Raw genomic sequence first — 17,671 nt, 5'->3', positions numbered from 1 at the left:
GATCTCGGCTGAAAGGGGCGAACCCTTCAACCTTAGGTCATCTATGTCAAACTCTTCAGATTTCAGCTTTTTCAATGCTTTGGCAATCTTTTCCTCCAGGTCCTCATCGACGACGTATGTAGCTTTACTTTTTTGGGGTGATTCCGAGGATTCGCCCTCTCCTTCCGGGTGTTTTTTTTTATTGCGCTTTTCCTGCGTCTTTGTCCTGTTTCTTGCTCTTCGGTGGCGCATCCTTTTTTTCCTTCTCCCTTTCGCTCCTCTCTTTTAGAATTGAGCCCGCTTCGGGCGTCGTCCTGGTTCGCGCCGTTTTCTTCAGAATCATCTCTTCTATATTCATGGTTCTCTGGGCTTTCGTCCTCTTCGTTTCTCCCTTCGTTTCTTCCTTTATTCCTTCCTTCGTTTCTTCCTTCGTTCCTTCCTTCGTTTGTTTGTTCGTTTCTTCCTCTGGTTGGCCCTTGACGGGCTGACTCTGCGTTTTTTGTTCTCCCCCTTCGTCTGGTAGAATTTGGGCTGAAGTTTTTCCTCAGGATCTTCATTGTTTCGTCATGGTTGTCGTTTGTCCTTTTGGCTTCATTGGCTAATCTGTCCAAATTCGCCTGGACAGATTCTAACACTTTTTTCAGAATATCGTTGTAGAGGTCTTGCGCTGCCATGCCTGGCGTTTGTTATTCATCAGTTCCTAAATTGAAAGCAATCAGATTGCTTCCCCTCATCGGATTAGTCTGGTATTGGGGAGTAGAAAAAGAGGTCCCTCCGGCGTTACTCTTCCCAGCAGAGCTATGCATCCCGTCTTCAATAGCATTAATGATCTCCGGTGTATTTTTAGGGTCCATTGGTTGTTTGTCTTTCAGGTTCATTCCGTCAGAAGTTATCTTCTTCAATAGTATTTGCTTTTGAGTTCAAAAAAGCTCATTCGATTCGAAGTTGGTTAAGCTTTTCCCACATACGGCGCCAATTGATGGAGTCTGCCTTCTGATCCTGTGAATAAGACGTGCAAAACATGGTAGAAGCTAACCGGACGGTGGTTGTCCGATTAACTCTTCTGATGCTAAAGTCAGCATTGAGCTTTGAGCAGTATTTTGAGTATATGAATGTAGTTGTGTGTTTAGGCATACCTCATGCTCCTTTTATAGTAGATGGTTGCATATCTAGTAGAGTAGTAGTAGGAAAGTGAATCCTACTTTGTAGGGTTTGGTCATGATTAGGAGTAATGTGCCTTATTTAGACATTAGTCCTATTTAGGAACGTTTTCCTAAATAGGCTCGTCTTCTTAAGTTAGAACTTATTTTCCTAAGTTGGAGTTTGTATCCAAATAGGTAAGACACTCGAAAATATTAAGTAGATCTGATAATCCGTCCAAATTTCAGGGTCGACGCGCTCTGCCCGGGTCCTCGGGGATTCGGCATTATTCTTGTCGGATAAGTCGTGGCAGATCCTATAGATTCGTCCACCTGTTTCTTATGTTTTGATCCTTATGGCAAGAGTCCGGTATCGTCTGAAAATGTATCTCCTGCAACTCGACTCTATTATATTTAAGATAGGGTTCAGTATCCATGAATGAGCTTCAATTTTCAATTAATATTTTTATTATATTCAATAGTTATGCCGCCAAATTAATGCACAAAATGCAAAACGTGAAAGAACATGTTCAAATGTTTGCATTTGATCCAAAACTTTTCTAATAGTAATAATCAACGGTTAAACCAAACTCCTAAATTTGAACTAGGCAATGGTAAAAGAAAATATATGGATGAAATTTGGAGGTTTTGATACCATGACTCATGAATAGAGTTGTACATTGGCTTAATATATAGTTTGACCCCTGAACTTGTATTTTTTTACCCATCTAACCCCCAAACTTAACGTCTCACCTATCGAACCCCTGAACTTGTTAAATAACCCGATTTGATCCCCGAACTTGATAAATAAGTAAACATTGAACCCCTCCGTACACAATTTCTTTTAGAATGTTTCAAGTGGCAGGTGGATACGAAGGGTTCAATATTTACATATTTATCAAGTTCAGGGGTCAAATCGGATTATTTAACAAGTTCAGAGGTTCGATAGGTGAGACGTTAAGTATAGAGGTTAGAGGGGTAAAAGGGTATAAGTTCAGGGGTCAAACTATGTATTAAGCCGTTGTACATTGGACCGAATTAACTAAAAAATCAAATTGAGTTAAACCAAATATTTATATACTGGAAATATTTTGTAAGTTCATTTTGGCCAAGTTTTAAATTTTAGAAAATTAAAAAACCAAAAAGACTAAAATATTTTTTTTAAATACCATTATTTTTATGTATTTAAATGCTCAAATATGTAATGCAGGATAATTTGACTTAGATTTAATTTATAATTTATAAATTTTAATTTTTTGATTTAATTTTAATTTTATTTTTGAAAATAAAAAAATTATTATTTTTCTATGTCAGTAAAAATCAAACCGAACCAGACAAAGCTTCCACCCTTTAGACTATTACTACGTATTTTTATAAATTAAGTGATTTTTTTAGGTTAATTTTGTAGTTATTTCAAAGATCATGCACACGGGTTTTACTCGTTCCAATTGCCAATTTATCTCACATTTGACGCACATACTTGTTCAGGCCCATTGTCATATGCATTATCTGGCTTTCTTGCTACATCATTATTAGGCTATAAGAATTGAGATAGAATGTTACGTACTTATACTTAATTAATAGGCCACATACTCAGCTCGGTCCGTTTAATTTCGCTCCGCTTGAACTGAATTTGCACGCTTAATTTCAATAAACACGGTCTGACTACGAACTCATATTAATCATTTTTTATATTTAACTATCATATCAATAAAAGAAGATTTATTTTGTGGATCAAGTTTGGGCTGTTCACGTATTTACCTAAAAAATGAAAGTAATTATTTTTTGGGACGATGACAAAAGTACCTAAAATTTTAAAAATATTTACAAAAATACCTGTAAACTTTTTTTATTTACAAAAATACGACTGATTTAAAATTAATTACAAAAGTATCAAAAAATGAAAATTAATTACAAAAGTACGATTTGTATAATGTCGGTATAATTATGGTATAATTTTGGAATATTAAAACTATAAATCAGATAATTTAAAAATAATATTTTGTTTATTATTGGTATAATTTCAGTATATTTTTGGTATATTGATTATAAATTTTTATATATATTTTCTAGTTGATAACATGTATTTTTTTTTATGTGTATTTTTCACTATAGTTGGTAATGAACTAGAAAATTTGTATACTCTTGGTATACTGATGGTATAATTTTGGTATATTATTAATTTAATTTTCAGTATACGATTTGATGTAATTTTGGTAAATTTTTATTTAATATTAATAAAATCTCAGTATGTATAATGTTGGTATAATTTTGGTACAATGTTGATATAATGTTAGTTTATTAGTATACTAACATTATACCCACAGTATACACCGTATGTTTGATATTATTTTTTATTTTTTTGTACTTTTGTAAATATTATTAATATTTTTGTAAATGAAAAAAGTCAACATATACTTTTGTAATTATTTTCATTTTTTTTGGTAAATGGTGTAATTTCCTCTTATTTTTTCACTTCAAAACAGAAAATTTTAAAAAATACTCCACGGTTTTTCAGATTGATATTTTTATTCTCGATTTTAAAATAATTATAATTTTACTTTGTTATCATGTAGGTATCATCACGTTATCATCTTATCATAATTTTTCCGTATTTGTTTTTTCATGTAAGTATCATATTATTATAATATTACCATTAACCTTATCATACTATTATCATCTCGTTATCATGATTTTTCTGTTTTTTTTAAAATACGTATTATCATACTATTATCATTTTATTATCATAAAATCCTTATAATAATATTATCATAACATTATCTATCTATTATCGTTACCGTATATATTATTATCATAACTTTATCATACTATTATCATAATTGTATAATATTAAAATACTGATATAATAATGTTATGATACTTATATGATAATACCGATATGATAATCGAGCATTGTTTCTATAAAAAATATATAGTGTTATGATAGTAATATGATAATACAGTGATATTAATATGATAATCAGATGCTGTTTTTTAATAAACGGAGGAGCGACAGCGGAACGATGACAGATCAACGACAGATCGATGAAAAAACGACGAAAAATAAGAGAAAAAATGGAGAAGAAAAGAAGAAGAAAAAAATGACGAAAAAAACCCAGAAAAGATGAAGTAATAGAAAAAAAGAGAAAAATATAACAGGTGGTTATCGGAAAAAAAAATCATGAAGTAAAATGATAATAAAAGATAGATATAATTATAATATAAATAAATTATAGAGTAAATAAATAAAATTATTATAAGTGTGAGGTATTTTTTTTATTAAAATAAAAAATTATATTATTTTTAAAAATAAATTTTTTATTCTAATTTTCTCATCAAGTTTTAGTAATATATATTAAATCCAATTAAAATTAAAATCTATATGAAAGTAGATTTATATATAAAAAAAACAATTTCGATTATAACCGGTCTGAAACCATCCAAAACCGATATATGATCAGCTGTATACGTGCCTAGTATTATATGAAGGATAAGATATCAAACAACAATTGCCAATTTTTCTTTGAACACCAAACACTTAACAACTTTGCCAACAAATTGAATAAAATTCAAAAAGAAAAAGAACTATCGAATTGATTTTATCAACAAGACATCTGGCGCATTAATCACAAAACATAAGTCACCTGATTTAGGATTACAAAAAAAATTATATTCTCTCCGTCCTAAATTAATAAACATTTTTAAAAAATTTTAATTTTAAATTATAGACAATAATTTATTATTTCATATACATTCTCACTAATTATGATATATTATATTAAAAAGAGAGCAAATTTAAACCAGATTCAAATGAAGGAGCAAGACCAGGAACAAACATCGTTCATAACAGAAGGAGGGATCTACTGCTACACAGCAATGCCCTTCGGACTAAAGAATGCAGGAGCGACATACCAAAGGTTTATGAACTTCATGTTCAAAGACGAGATCGGAAAGCGAGTTCAAATATATGTAGACGACCTAATAATAAAAAACATGAATGCAGAAAACCATGCTAAAGACCTGAAAGAAACATTTAAAATCCTAAACAAGTTTGGGATGAAGCTGAATCCAGACAAATGCATGTTCGGAGTACAAGGAGGAAATTTTTTGGAATTCATGATATCTCAAAGAGGAATAGAGGCAAATCCGGAAAAGATCAAAGCGATCATGGACATAAAGCCACCCATGAATACAAATGAAGTCCAAAAACTCAATGGGCGAATCACCGTGCTCAGAAGATTCGTGTCCTGCTCGGACAAAAGATGTCTATCATTCTTTAAACCCCTGAAAGGGACACAAAAATTCGAGTGGAATGAATATTGCAAAGATGCGTTTGAAACTAAAGAAATTCTTGACCACACCATCGTTGCTGAGTCGACCAATAAAAAGAGAAACGCTCTACTTATACATTTGCGCAAGAAAGGAAACCATAGGGACAGTGCTAGTAAGGGAGGAAGATGGAGAGCCAAAACCGATTTATTATATCATCCGAGTCCTTAAAGTAGCAGAAACGAGATATCCGGAGATAGAAACAATGGTGCTCGCCGTAGTAATTACATTGAACCTTTAGGAACACTCATAAATTAAATTTACGCTTAAATTTAATTTAATTAATCCTGGTTCATTAAATCACTTTCCGATATTTAATTTAATGACTTTAAATAGTCAACTATTAAACTTAGCCTTCCTCAAAATATTGTTTCTAATATTTTGATTACTCCAATTTTACATTGTGGCATATTCTATTGACTTAAAATTACGGGGTGTTACATTCACGAATCCCAAAAAATAACAATGATAATGGTTAAGAAACCGAACGGTTGAAAACATGCACTTCACAACAGATGAACGCCCCGCGCCAAATGAAGCGACACTTGGCTCAAATTCAAAGACATTTGCCAACACGTGTCGGAAAAAAAAAACAAAAATCAAGGTAATCCAAAAGATATGAAAGACAAATGAAACGACTCGCCTAGGAGACAAAACGACTCGCCAAACAAACGATAAGTTAAACAAGGCATAAAAACCAAAGTTTCAGCTCATTTGTCGGTGAGGGGTTAATGATGGAAATGAAACTCTAAAATAAATAAAATGAACCTTGTCGTATAACCGCTCACAAGAACGAATACAAGAACTTGCCCAAGGCTAACGATGTCTAAATATTATAGGAGTCGCCGTGATCAAAGACCACTCAATAGAATTCGCTCCAATCCCAGTAAGGACGAATCCTTTAGAATTTGATAAAACTCTGAAAGTATATCCAAAACGCGTCGTTGGAGGATCTAATTACACAAAAACAATATAATATTATAGAATACCAAATCTTGCGAAATCGCTTTCATACTTGGAAACGTATTCTTATCTGGAAAGATAATTCTATTTAAGAAGTCACTCCTAAATAGGACTTATGTTAAATAAAAAATTATTTTTCTATTTGGATTCATACAACCAAAGAGAAATATTTTTCTATTCCAATTCTAAAAGCTATTCACCAATGCCCGTTATATAAAGGACATGAGGTATGTCTGCAACACAATTACATTTAATACACAAACACTCCCTTTTACTCAATACTGATTTAAGTATAAGAGAGTTAATCAGACCATCACCGTCTGATTAACCATCTGTCCTCTTTTACAGGTTTAACACCGTCGAAAAGACAGACTCCATTCCACACATTATTAATTCAACCACGACAATCTTTTAGAAACAATTTTATAATTTTATTTTATTTTTTTTATTTAATAAAATGTTGATTATTTATCCATAAATTTGACATGTTTGTTGGGGTCATATTCATCATCATCTTTCCGATCTTGCGTGGCATGTATAATTAATATCATGTCACATAATAATATATATGACATAATTTGAAATATTATTTTCATAATTGATGGAGAAATATAATGTTGTTTACTCTAAAAAGAGGCTAATTTAAGTTTGTCATAAGGGTTTATTCATATAATTCGATGACAATTTTGTATGCGACTGGGGTAGGGTGCAAACTTAGAATTCGCTCATGATGGCATAGGTGACATATTTAGTAAATTTTGATGTGGATGGAAATATTAAAAATTGGCCTTACAGATAAGACATATACATATAAATAGTTCCATGCAAATTAATATATGACGTGTATCCAAATTAAGGTCTATTTTCTTCATATAATTTTATTAATTAGTCAATTAGTAGCTGTCAATTAGCTTGAAATACCCCCACTAGCTAGAAAATTAAAACTAATTAGTAGTAGTAATTAATTTAAACAGGTTGTATTCCATAAAAAAAAATGTAAACAGGTTGTACATGTATTTTCGTGCGACCGAATCAAAGTCACCTTCCTCAGTCAAGTAAATTTCAATACAAATAGCCATTGTCCGTAGAATATAAATATAAATATAAATATAAAATTAAATTGTTTATGCACTCTGTCAGTCTACTCCATTCTACAAGTTTGATAAATCAATTGGAATTTTTTTGGAAAAAACTACTAATTAATTGATTCAAATTTTATTATTAATGGCAAGCTCCAAATTCCTTAATAATTTTACATAGTTTAATTTGTTTTATTGTAATTAGGGGTGGGAAAAAAAAACCGGTCAAACCGATTAACCGAACCGAAACCGGAAAACCGAACCGGAAAATGTGGTTAACCGGTCCAACGGTTTAGGTTTAGGTTTTGATTTTTAGTTTTCATGGTTAATGGTTTAGGTTTAGGTTTTGGATTTCTAAAAACCGTGGTTAACCGGTTAACCGGTTTATATATATATATTCATATATTTTTAATAATTAATAAGATATATTTTATGATCTATAAAATAATATTGATTTTATAATATACACAATAAAATCTAAATATAAAAATATATTGACATATATTTTATTAAGGAATATTTTTATATATTTTAGGAGATTTTATATATGAAAATATTGTAAAAAAAAATTGTTTTCCTTATTAAAATTTTACTTAACAAAAATAGGAATATTTAAGTCTATAAATAGTAGAAAGTGGACGTGAACAACACTACAAACAATTCAAAAAATACAAACCTAGCTTTAATATTACTCATAAATTATTTGTAAATAATAATAGTTTTAAATATTTGCATTGATTTAACTATTTATAAGATAGTTTAGATTTATATTTTTTTAATATAATTTAAATTTCTATAGTTTTTTTTTGTTTGCTAAAAATCAAATAGAATTAAAAATATATCTTTTTTTGTCTTTAATTTTTCTAATGGTTATATGGTTAAAAACCGCAAAACCGAAAAACCGAACTGTTTTTTATGGTTAACCAATTTACCGGTTAACCGTTTAAAATTTTAGGTTTAGGTTTTTAATTTTAAAAACCGTATTACAATGGACCGGTTTACAAATTACCCTCATGGACCGGTTAACCGGTCCATGCCCACCCCTAATTGTAATGTACGAATAAAAAATTTGAATGTAGTTTTTTTTTCAATGTAAAAATTGTTTTTATAATTAGCTTAAACCTGGACAACTATATATATTCGTTTTCTAGAAGGTTTAATCTTTAAAAAATTACAATTTCTAGCGTTTTTGACAAATTTGACATAGAATTTTAATTTTAATATTGTCAGACACTAATTTTTAATTTTGTACAATTAAAAACACCATAATAAGTTACGTCAAAAATTTGATATTGTGGACACTGAAACAATATAAATTATGGTGGTCACATGTTCAATATTTTAATAGAAAATTGATCCATGCGTTGAACTGTAAAAAAACAATAATTTCTAGTTTAAATTGTCAAATTTAAAAGATCATATTACAATTGTCAAAAACGCCAAAATTTATAATTTTTAAAGCAGTCAGTTTTCTTCTTAAAATCATTCCAAGATCCCTAAAATATCCGATTTTTGTTCAATGCACTCTTCATCTTCTATTTGGATCTTTCTATCCCCAGTATTTCTATTTGTAGTCGTTTTTTTATCACTACGTGGAAGTCCACGATCGTTATCTCAACATGGAACGTCATATATGAGACACGTAGGATAAGAATTATCTCATTTTTAAGATCTTTAAACTATTCAATTTTTGTTTAATACACCTTTCATCTTTTATTTGGATCTTTAAGCCCCTGTAATTTTACTTATCGTGGGTTTTTGATCCCGTGGTGAAAGTTTGTCTATCGCGAGGCTGTGCTCTCTAATTAAAGTGAGTTTATATAAATTAATTGGAGAGCGCATAAACGTTGTAGACGGACTTCCATCTAGGGATCAATAAAGACGATATATAAGGATCAGAAAGATCCAAATATAAAATGAAAGGTGTATTAAATAAAAGCTAGATAGTTTAGGATTTTAAAATGAGTTTATACTTATTCTACGTGTCTTATATAGAGTGCAGTCACGCGGTAAACGGACTCTCACATAATTTTAAAAAAAGACAATAAATAGAAGTATAAGAAACTGAAAGATCTAAATAAAGGATGAAGGGTGTATTATATAAAAACATGATAATTTAGGATCCTTAAGTTAGAATGGGTTAATTCTTCATAAATTAAGTTTGGCTTAATACATAGTTTGACCCCTGAACTTGTACCCTTTTACCCATCTAACCCTCAAACTTAACGTCTCACCTATCGAACCCCTGAACTTGTTAAATAACCCGATTTGACCCCCGAACTTGATAAATACGTAAACATTGAACCCCTCCGTACACAATTTCTTCTAGAATGTTTCAAGTGACAGGTGGACACGAAGGGTTCAATATTTACATATTTATCAAGTTCAGGGGTCAAATCGGATTATTTAACAAGTTCAGAGGTTCGATAGGTGAGACGTTAAGTTTAGAGGTTAGATGGGTAAAAGGGTACAAGTTCAGGGGTCAAACTATGTATTAAGCCAATTAAGTTTTATATTTCACGGATGACATACATAGAATATATGCACATGCTCCTGTGTAAATGTCGTGTTTTAACAGCCTTAAATCTTGATTTTTTTTTTAAAAATAGATTCATTAATAAAGATTACAATATAAAAAATAAAAATTATATAGCAATTTTTTTTATATAATCTTTCAAAATTTGAACAACCAAATAAAAGGTAACAACGTAAGATACAGATAATTAAAAAATTAAATCAAAAATAAAATAAAAATCTAGTCATGAACCCGCAAACTTAACACTACGATGAACAAAGTTCTATTAGACAGAATTTCGATCTCATTTTTTCAATTTGCCGGACGATTCGTTCGATCCGTTTAAATTTAATATTTTCCAATCATATTTAAATAGATTTAATTTTTTTTTTCAATGAGTTTATTACTTCAGAGAGGCTCTCTGTATTTGATAATTAGCAAGACAATGTTATTCATCAAATGTTGGCATCCAAAATTTTCTTTTTCTTGTGGAGATGTTAGAGATATGGATTTGATTTGTATTCAAATTTGATTCTTTTTTTGTTTTTGTTTTTCTGTCTTCCACTTTTTGTAGTTGAGCTAGTGAATTAATCATTTTTATTAAAAAAAAAACCTCTCAATTTTTAAATTTACAAAAACTTGAATCTAAATCTTGAAATAACACTAATTTTTTTTTGATATATCTAAAAAATTGAATTATAAGAAGAACATAAACCCTTATAAGTTTTATCAGATTTTGAAGAAAAAACCAGATCACAACATAAACTTTATAAAGAAGATTTATCCAAACAAAAATTAAACACCATAAAGCAGTATGGGGGGGGGAGTCAGGAGAGAAGTGATTTATCGACTATAATAAAGAAAAATCATCTTCTTTAATTCTCAAAATGATGAAGATAAAGAATGTTTTTTCCAAAGAGAAGAGAGAACAAAATTAGAGAGAGCGTCTAATCTATTTTAGCAAGTAATAAGAAATCTTAAATTAATTTATAAATAAAAATATTTTTCGTACATAACAAAATTTCCATTACTGGTAAGTGACTACATATATTCTAATTGTTTAATTTGACAATTTTCACCAACTTCCGAAAAAGACACAAAAAATCTTCCAATAGAAAAGAACTTAATGAATAGAAAAGACTTAACTTTTTTACTTTTATTTTTTTTAATAATTGAAAAGAGATGAGTGTTGGTGGAGGATTTGAACTCACGACTTAACAATTTGTTATCCAGCGTTTATAATATTTAAGATATATCTTATTTGTAAATTTTTATTTATATAAATTTAACAAAAGAATTAAATTTTGATAATTCTAATCAAATTTAAATGTTTATAATAATTCTAAGATTTGATACCTGAAAAATACATCACTTTTCAACCTTTTCTGTTTTTGCCTAAACTTTAGAAACCTTCGATTTAAATTCATTTTTTGTTTTTAATTTCAATTATAACAATTGATTTAAATTTAATTGAAAAAAATTCAAATATGACTTTCATATTTAAAATTTTTATGGTAAAAATAATCAGAAAAACATGAAATAATATAAAGAGCATATTTGATATTTTTTTCACTCTAATTTGAATAAATAGATATAATTAAAAACATCATTAGTTTAAAATTGATAATTTCAAAAGTTTAGATCAATAATCACAAAACTAAAAAACATGAAGTATTTTGAGAATGATTTAGCACAATCCTCACTTAATGTTTCAATTATCAACTCGATATATTTTTTTAGTAGTGTTATAACGAACTAGATAAATTTATATCAGCCTCTTTTAACTTTTACATACATAGAATATTTGCATTTTTGATCCATTTATTACCCCAAAGAAAATAGCAACATAATCATCAATACAGTATGCATTATCTCATCACATAAATTTTCTCAAGATCAACCAAGAACATTCTGAAGTCCAAATGATTGGAACTTTTTGGCGACATGCAAGTCATGAACAACTTGATTGATATAATATATAAATAAAATAATAAAAATTTATTTAGTCTAATGAATAGACAAATTGCTTGAAGGTAGCTAAATTGTCTTCAAAAATAGGTATGAAGGCATCAATACTCCCATCTCCAATAAATGAAGGCAACAGGAACATCATTCCCTCAGTTGGAAAATGAGATGGCATGAAAATATAAGGACTCCCACCTCCAAAATCCAAATCATAAAATGGAAATCTTAGCCAGCTATCAACTTCCAAATTAGGGCATAATGCGGATTTATTCATCTCCGCGGTCGGTACCAGATCTTCGTTCTTTACCTTATGATTTGCAAAATCAATGAATGATTTGAAATAGTTGTTATCAACATTTGTAATGGCATCATGAATTACCTTAGTTGCGTAAGGCAATGGCTCTCTTAGTAAATCCTTAACCCTAGAACTTGGAAATGCCCATAGCACCAAGTTTCCAAAATATTCATTAGGTATTCTTGGATTCATTCTCATTCTTCCATTCACTGAGATCCTAACATGGGTTGTCTCGAATCCTCCGAGTCCGCGAGCTTTTGTTATCACTCGCCATAGATGAGCGACCAAGCTTTCGAAAGTACTGTAGGGTTTACAATTTTTGTTAAAACTAGAAGCCCTGGCTTTAATCTTGGAAAGAAAATCCAATGTGAAATGAACTTTGTGGACAATAATATTGTCATCATCCACATAGTTATGATCTGCATTGATAGAACAATCTTTGATCATCTTTTTGCTTTTATATTCGACTCCTCTATGCTCGAATTCAAAATGAGGGGTTTTTCTGGGGTGAAAAATGGTTCGATCATGAAAAGGGAGTGGATTCATGTCGATCCCTCGGCTAGCTTGCCCCCAAGCAACTAAGAAATTGCTCGTGGACTGACCGTCCGCTACTAAATGATGCGCAGTGAACCCAACGACCAACGAGCCACAAGTGAACCTAGTGAGCTGAACTTGCACTAGTTCCTCCACATTCTTCAAGCTAGGATGAAGACTAAGTAAAATTGGAGATGGTTTCAATGGCATGACGTGATCGAGCTTACTATCGACGAATGCTTCGACGAATTTCACTCCTTTATCATTCAACAGAATGACAGGATCGCCTTTCTCATTTTCGCCTAATCTTCCGGCCCACTCTCTATATTCCGACAACGCCCTTTTAAGGCCATATTCAATCGTTGCATTTGGCGGCGTTGGAGGACGATAAGCGTAAATAATAGCTATATGGGAATTATAGGTTACCTTATCAAACACACTCAGAGGACTGAAATGTAGGGTTTGATCAGGAGGAAAAATGCCTTCATAAGTTGGCTTGATTGTTCTTGTACTCTCAATTTTCACCTTCATTTTTAGTTAAGCTATGGAGAGAAAATGAAAATATAATAAAGATAGGTTTATTTCTTTAATTTGAAGTATATTTAGCTAATGCCCTAGATGTGCTCCATTTATAGTGAATACAAAATTGATCTTTGTGGTTGGTATTTAGTCTATACATAAGAAACGTGTAGAAAATATATACCTAATTGCTAATTGGGATATTCTTTTTTTTTTTTGCCCTTAAAAACTATAGGACATGTGAACATGATTTGAGCTTCAATATTAACAGAAAGGAAAATGCATTATAAGTCAAAGATTTAATGGGGTAATGTATCCAAAATTAGGTAGATTTATTTTTGGAAAATATTAGATGATTAAGTGTAAAGAATTGATGGCAACGGCTAGATCATTCTTTACGTAATCTCATCATTCATTTTGTGTTGTATGTTATTTTTTATTTTTTATATGAATTCACTTTTCTTTTGTTATATGATCCATGAAATTTTCCAAACGGATCTGTACTATGACACGATATCCTTAAATTTTCCACATTTAAACTAATGCTCACTCGAATAATATAGGATAAACCTTTTAAATAGAAGCTTTTGGACAACTCATATGAAACACTAATTCGATGGGGAATAGTAACCATGGAACTGATAAATTTGGTTGATTTCGGTTAAAAGTATAAAAGTAATTTTTTTAATTTAGTTCGGTTTTAAAATTAGAAAAGTTTCATTTCATTTTAGTACAAAAGGATTAAAAAAACCGACTCAAAACGACTGATTTATCTTAGTTTGAAATATTTAAAATCTGTGTAAATCAGTTTGTTTTTAAAAAATTAAAATTTTAATTTAGTTTAACTTGAATTTGATATTATTATATATAAAATTATTACATACACCACATACACATGATCCATATATAAGTAAGTTGGTTACTTATATATGTATAACAGATTCTTAGTAAATTTGAATGGTTGAATTGATGAAGGGTAAAATTGACAACTCAACTTATCTAATACGCAAAATTAAAATAAAAACTTGGCTTATATTTTGGAACGCCTAAATAGCAATTTGGCCTATTTTTATGGGACGAAGGTAGTATCATACTATTTAGGGTTAATTACAAATTAAATCACGAATTTTATCCTAATTTACTTAAACTTAACATTTATGTGAAAAATATTAAAATACTATTTAAAAAAATGTCAATGTGATGAGCAGAATTAACAATATTCTATTGAGATACTTAAACTTAATAGATATGTGAAAATATGAAATAAATGTAATTACTTTTAATAAATTTTAAAATTTATATTTATTTACAAATCACGCTAAAATTTATAATTTAATTTACATAATACTATGTATTAGAAGAGTGATTTATCACTTTTACACAAATCAGAAAGTTGAAAGAAACAAAAACACTTTTCTATTCACTGATTTTAACCGTGGCTCAACTTGTTTAGTGAATATTTTATGTATATATATAAAAAATTATTTGTAGTTCATGATCTGACAAGTTTAACCGCCATTTCAATTGGTTGAATCGAATAGATCTTGCTGATTTTTAATGTCAGTTAAGCCGAACAGCCTGCTGATTCTTGATTCAACTGGTTCAATCGGCCGGTCATGTCGGTTTTTCAATCACAGCCCTGTACGTTACGTGTATCATCATCAGCTAAATTCCAAATGAATAATGCCGATAAGTTCTTGAGGTCATAATCCCACAAATAATGTAAAAAAACGTATTTGGTACCATTTATAGAGTTTTAATTAAATATCAAGCAAGTTACATAAATGGATATTAAGTACAATTTGTTAGTTGAAAAATGAGTACTGAATGACGTGGAAGATGGAATTTTGCAATTAATTAATTAATTCATTAGATAGATACATATTTTGAAATTCGTTTGTTGGGTTAACCATTACCAACTTAGATCAAATCAATTTGTTTGATTTTTTATTTTAACTTGTACCTTTTTTTATGTATTTATACGTCAAATTAAAAAAAACTGATCTAAAAAATAAGCGATTGTAATGATTTTTAAAGGATAAAAAAAACTTCAAAGATTTTTAAATAAATCTGTGAATATCATTTAAAAATAAAAAAGACCTTTTGTTATTTAAAAATTAAAATTGACACTCTAATTAAAACTATGTAAATAATGTTGAAAAAACAAGAAAAACGTAGACTGCAGTACAAATGAATTCGCAGAACTAAGGTCTTCGACATTGATTTCTCTTGGAGGAATTTTCAAGTTTTTGGTTGATTTTGCTGGATTTGTAATCGTTATCTCTTTTCTCTTTTATATCGCTTATTCTGAAAACTGTCAGATGTCCACTTTTTTTCATTGCTTACATTCTTGAACTTTCCATGTTCTGCAATTTCATAAAAAAAAACTATCACTTTGATAAACTGTCAACACGTACTAAAATTGGAGATCCTGGATTGTAAGTTTTTGTGTTTGGGTTTCAACATCTCCTTTCTTTTTGGACTCCTGAACTTTGGGTTATTATATATTTTCTTAACCAAAAGCACAACTCACAAACCCTTCATATCAGTCTATGAATTCCGCCTGCTTCAACAACTCAAAACTCTCATTTGCTCTAGCTAGTAACTCTAGATGCTTCAACAGTTTCAAATGCTCCAAACGCTCTAGAAATTTCAGATGCTCCATACGCTTTAGCATTTTCAGACGCTTTGAACGCTCTAGCAGTGTCAAATGCTCCATCTACTACAGACGCTCTAGCGGCTGCAATGGTTCTAGTCGCTCTAATAATTTCAGACGCTCTAGAAACACCTTAGTACGTGTTAATTCTCCAAGAACGCAGCGCAAGCACCAGATTTAAAGCCGGATTCCGCTTCCATTTAGTTGGCAAACGAGTCAAGGACTCAGACCGGTATCTCTGAGGACTCTAATATTCTTTCCATCACTTTTTGCCATGATCATTTAGAATTGCTAGATTTCATGTTTTTAGACTGCATGTTTAAGCTATTTTACTGTAAATTGCTTAAATTATGTTTTTGCCAGAATTGTTGGTTATAACAATATTGTCATGATTGCCATGAAAATTGACTAGAAAGCATGTTAATTGATGAATTAATATGTTTTATTTGTTTAGATCCAAAATTCAGACACTAAATTTGCTTAAAATGCATGTTTAGGTTAATTACAAGCCTATTTGACATAATATGTTTAATTCAATAACTGATGCGATTTGGTAGTTGTGATGATTTAAATACTACTTACATGTCGTATTTAGAATGTTTGATTCTTTTTTATTTCGACTTCTTTTTGCATGAAAATTGGGTTAAAAAACGAGCAAATACGCTAAAAAACGAATGCTAGAAACTGCTGCTGCCCGCAGTACCTACGTCGCCGCCACTCAAACCGACGGCGCCGCCAGAACAAGGTGGCGCCACAGCCACATCATCATACCGGCGCCGGCAGCATAAGCTGGCGCCGTGTTCGTCGTTCCTCAGGCGCGTTTCCAGACTCATCCGGACTCTGAATTAGGCTCAGTTTGATTCCACAAATATTGTTTTAGTTGTAGAATGTGTTTTTAATAGTAAATGGGCTTAACCCGATATTTTTAAGGCCTCGAAACCCGCAATTGTAATCTGTCTAGTCAACCGGGCCCATCGAACTAGATTCGATCTGACCAGCAACTTCCAGAACGATTTCCGGGTTCAACCGGACTCCAAATCAACTCCGGTTTGAACCCGTGGTTTTGTATCGACGAGCCGGTCAACTTCTGTGTTTTTACCGAAAGCCAGATCCGACTGGACCGACGGTCAAATCGAGCCGAGTGCCAGACATTTAAAGTCAACGAGGTTTAAAAGTATCTCTAACCTTATATGTATATCCAACTGCCCTTGTGTATGCCGATAGTGTTTATTGCTTTCCAAAAACATTCCAAATCCAATAATAACCAGTTAAAAGACTAAGCACCTAAAATTGGCCCATTAATGCAATTCCAGCCCATCACTTAGACATCGTAGGATTAATACAAAAACGTAGTAACGGTTGTATAAGTTTTTCATGACTCACACAATAAAATCAATCAATCACATCTATACATCCGGTTTTAGGCTTTGTGCATGTAATCAATCCAGACCAGACAAACTTATGCTATTTGCTAGAAACCTCTAAGGTTAGATGTATGTTTAGGAGTACCTGCTACTTGCCTCAAATGTCAGTTCAGATCGAGTCATATGCGCGTCAAGCGTGTTTACTGCTTTCATACTTGTTTATTTACAGCTTTCATATCCTGTGAAACTTCACGGTCTCCTCGAATTGCTTATTTTATGCTCAAAAACTCCCTGTAAATATTAAGTATAAATCTGAAAAACTCAAGTGCAAAAT

At 30.7% G+C, this 17,671-nt stretch overlaps 1 protein-coding gene across 1 annotated transcript; it reads right to left on the bottom strand.

The window, feature by feature from the left end:
- Positions 1-11,851: 11,851 nt before the first annotated feature.
- On the bottom strand, positions 11,852-13,403 carry LOC126680300 (agmatine coumaroyltransferase-2-like). Its single transcript, XM_050375403.2, has one exon. It carries the CDS (start codon positions 13,327-13,329, stop codon positions 12,007-12,009), a length of 1,323 nt encoding a protein of 440 aa, XP_050231360.1. The 5' UTR covers positions 13,330-13,403; the 3' UTR covers positions 11,852-12,006.
- Positions 13,404-17,671: the final 4,268 nt, after the last annotated feature.

The sequence above is a fragment of the Mercurialis annua genome, linkage group LG1-X, assembly GCF_937616625.2.
Source record: "Mercurialis annua linkage group LG1-X, ddMerAnnu1.2, whole genome shotgun sequence".
NCBI lineage: Eukaryota > Viridiplantae > Streptophyta > Magnoliopsida > Malpighiales > Euphorbiaceae > Mercurialis > Mercurialis annua.
Note: the sequence above shows the minus strand (reverse complement) of the source record. Positions and strands in the feature narration are given on the sequence as shown.

Coding starts and splice junctions, on each gene's coding strand:
- LOC126680300 (XM_050375403.2), bottom strand. CDS start 13,329: ATGAAGGTGAAAATTGAGAGTACAAGAACAATCAAGCCAACTTATGAA.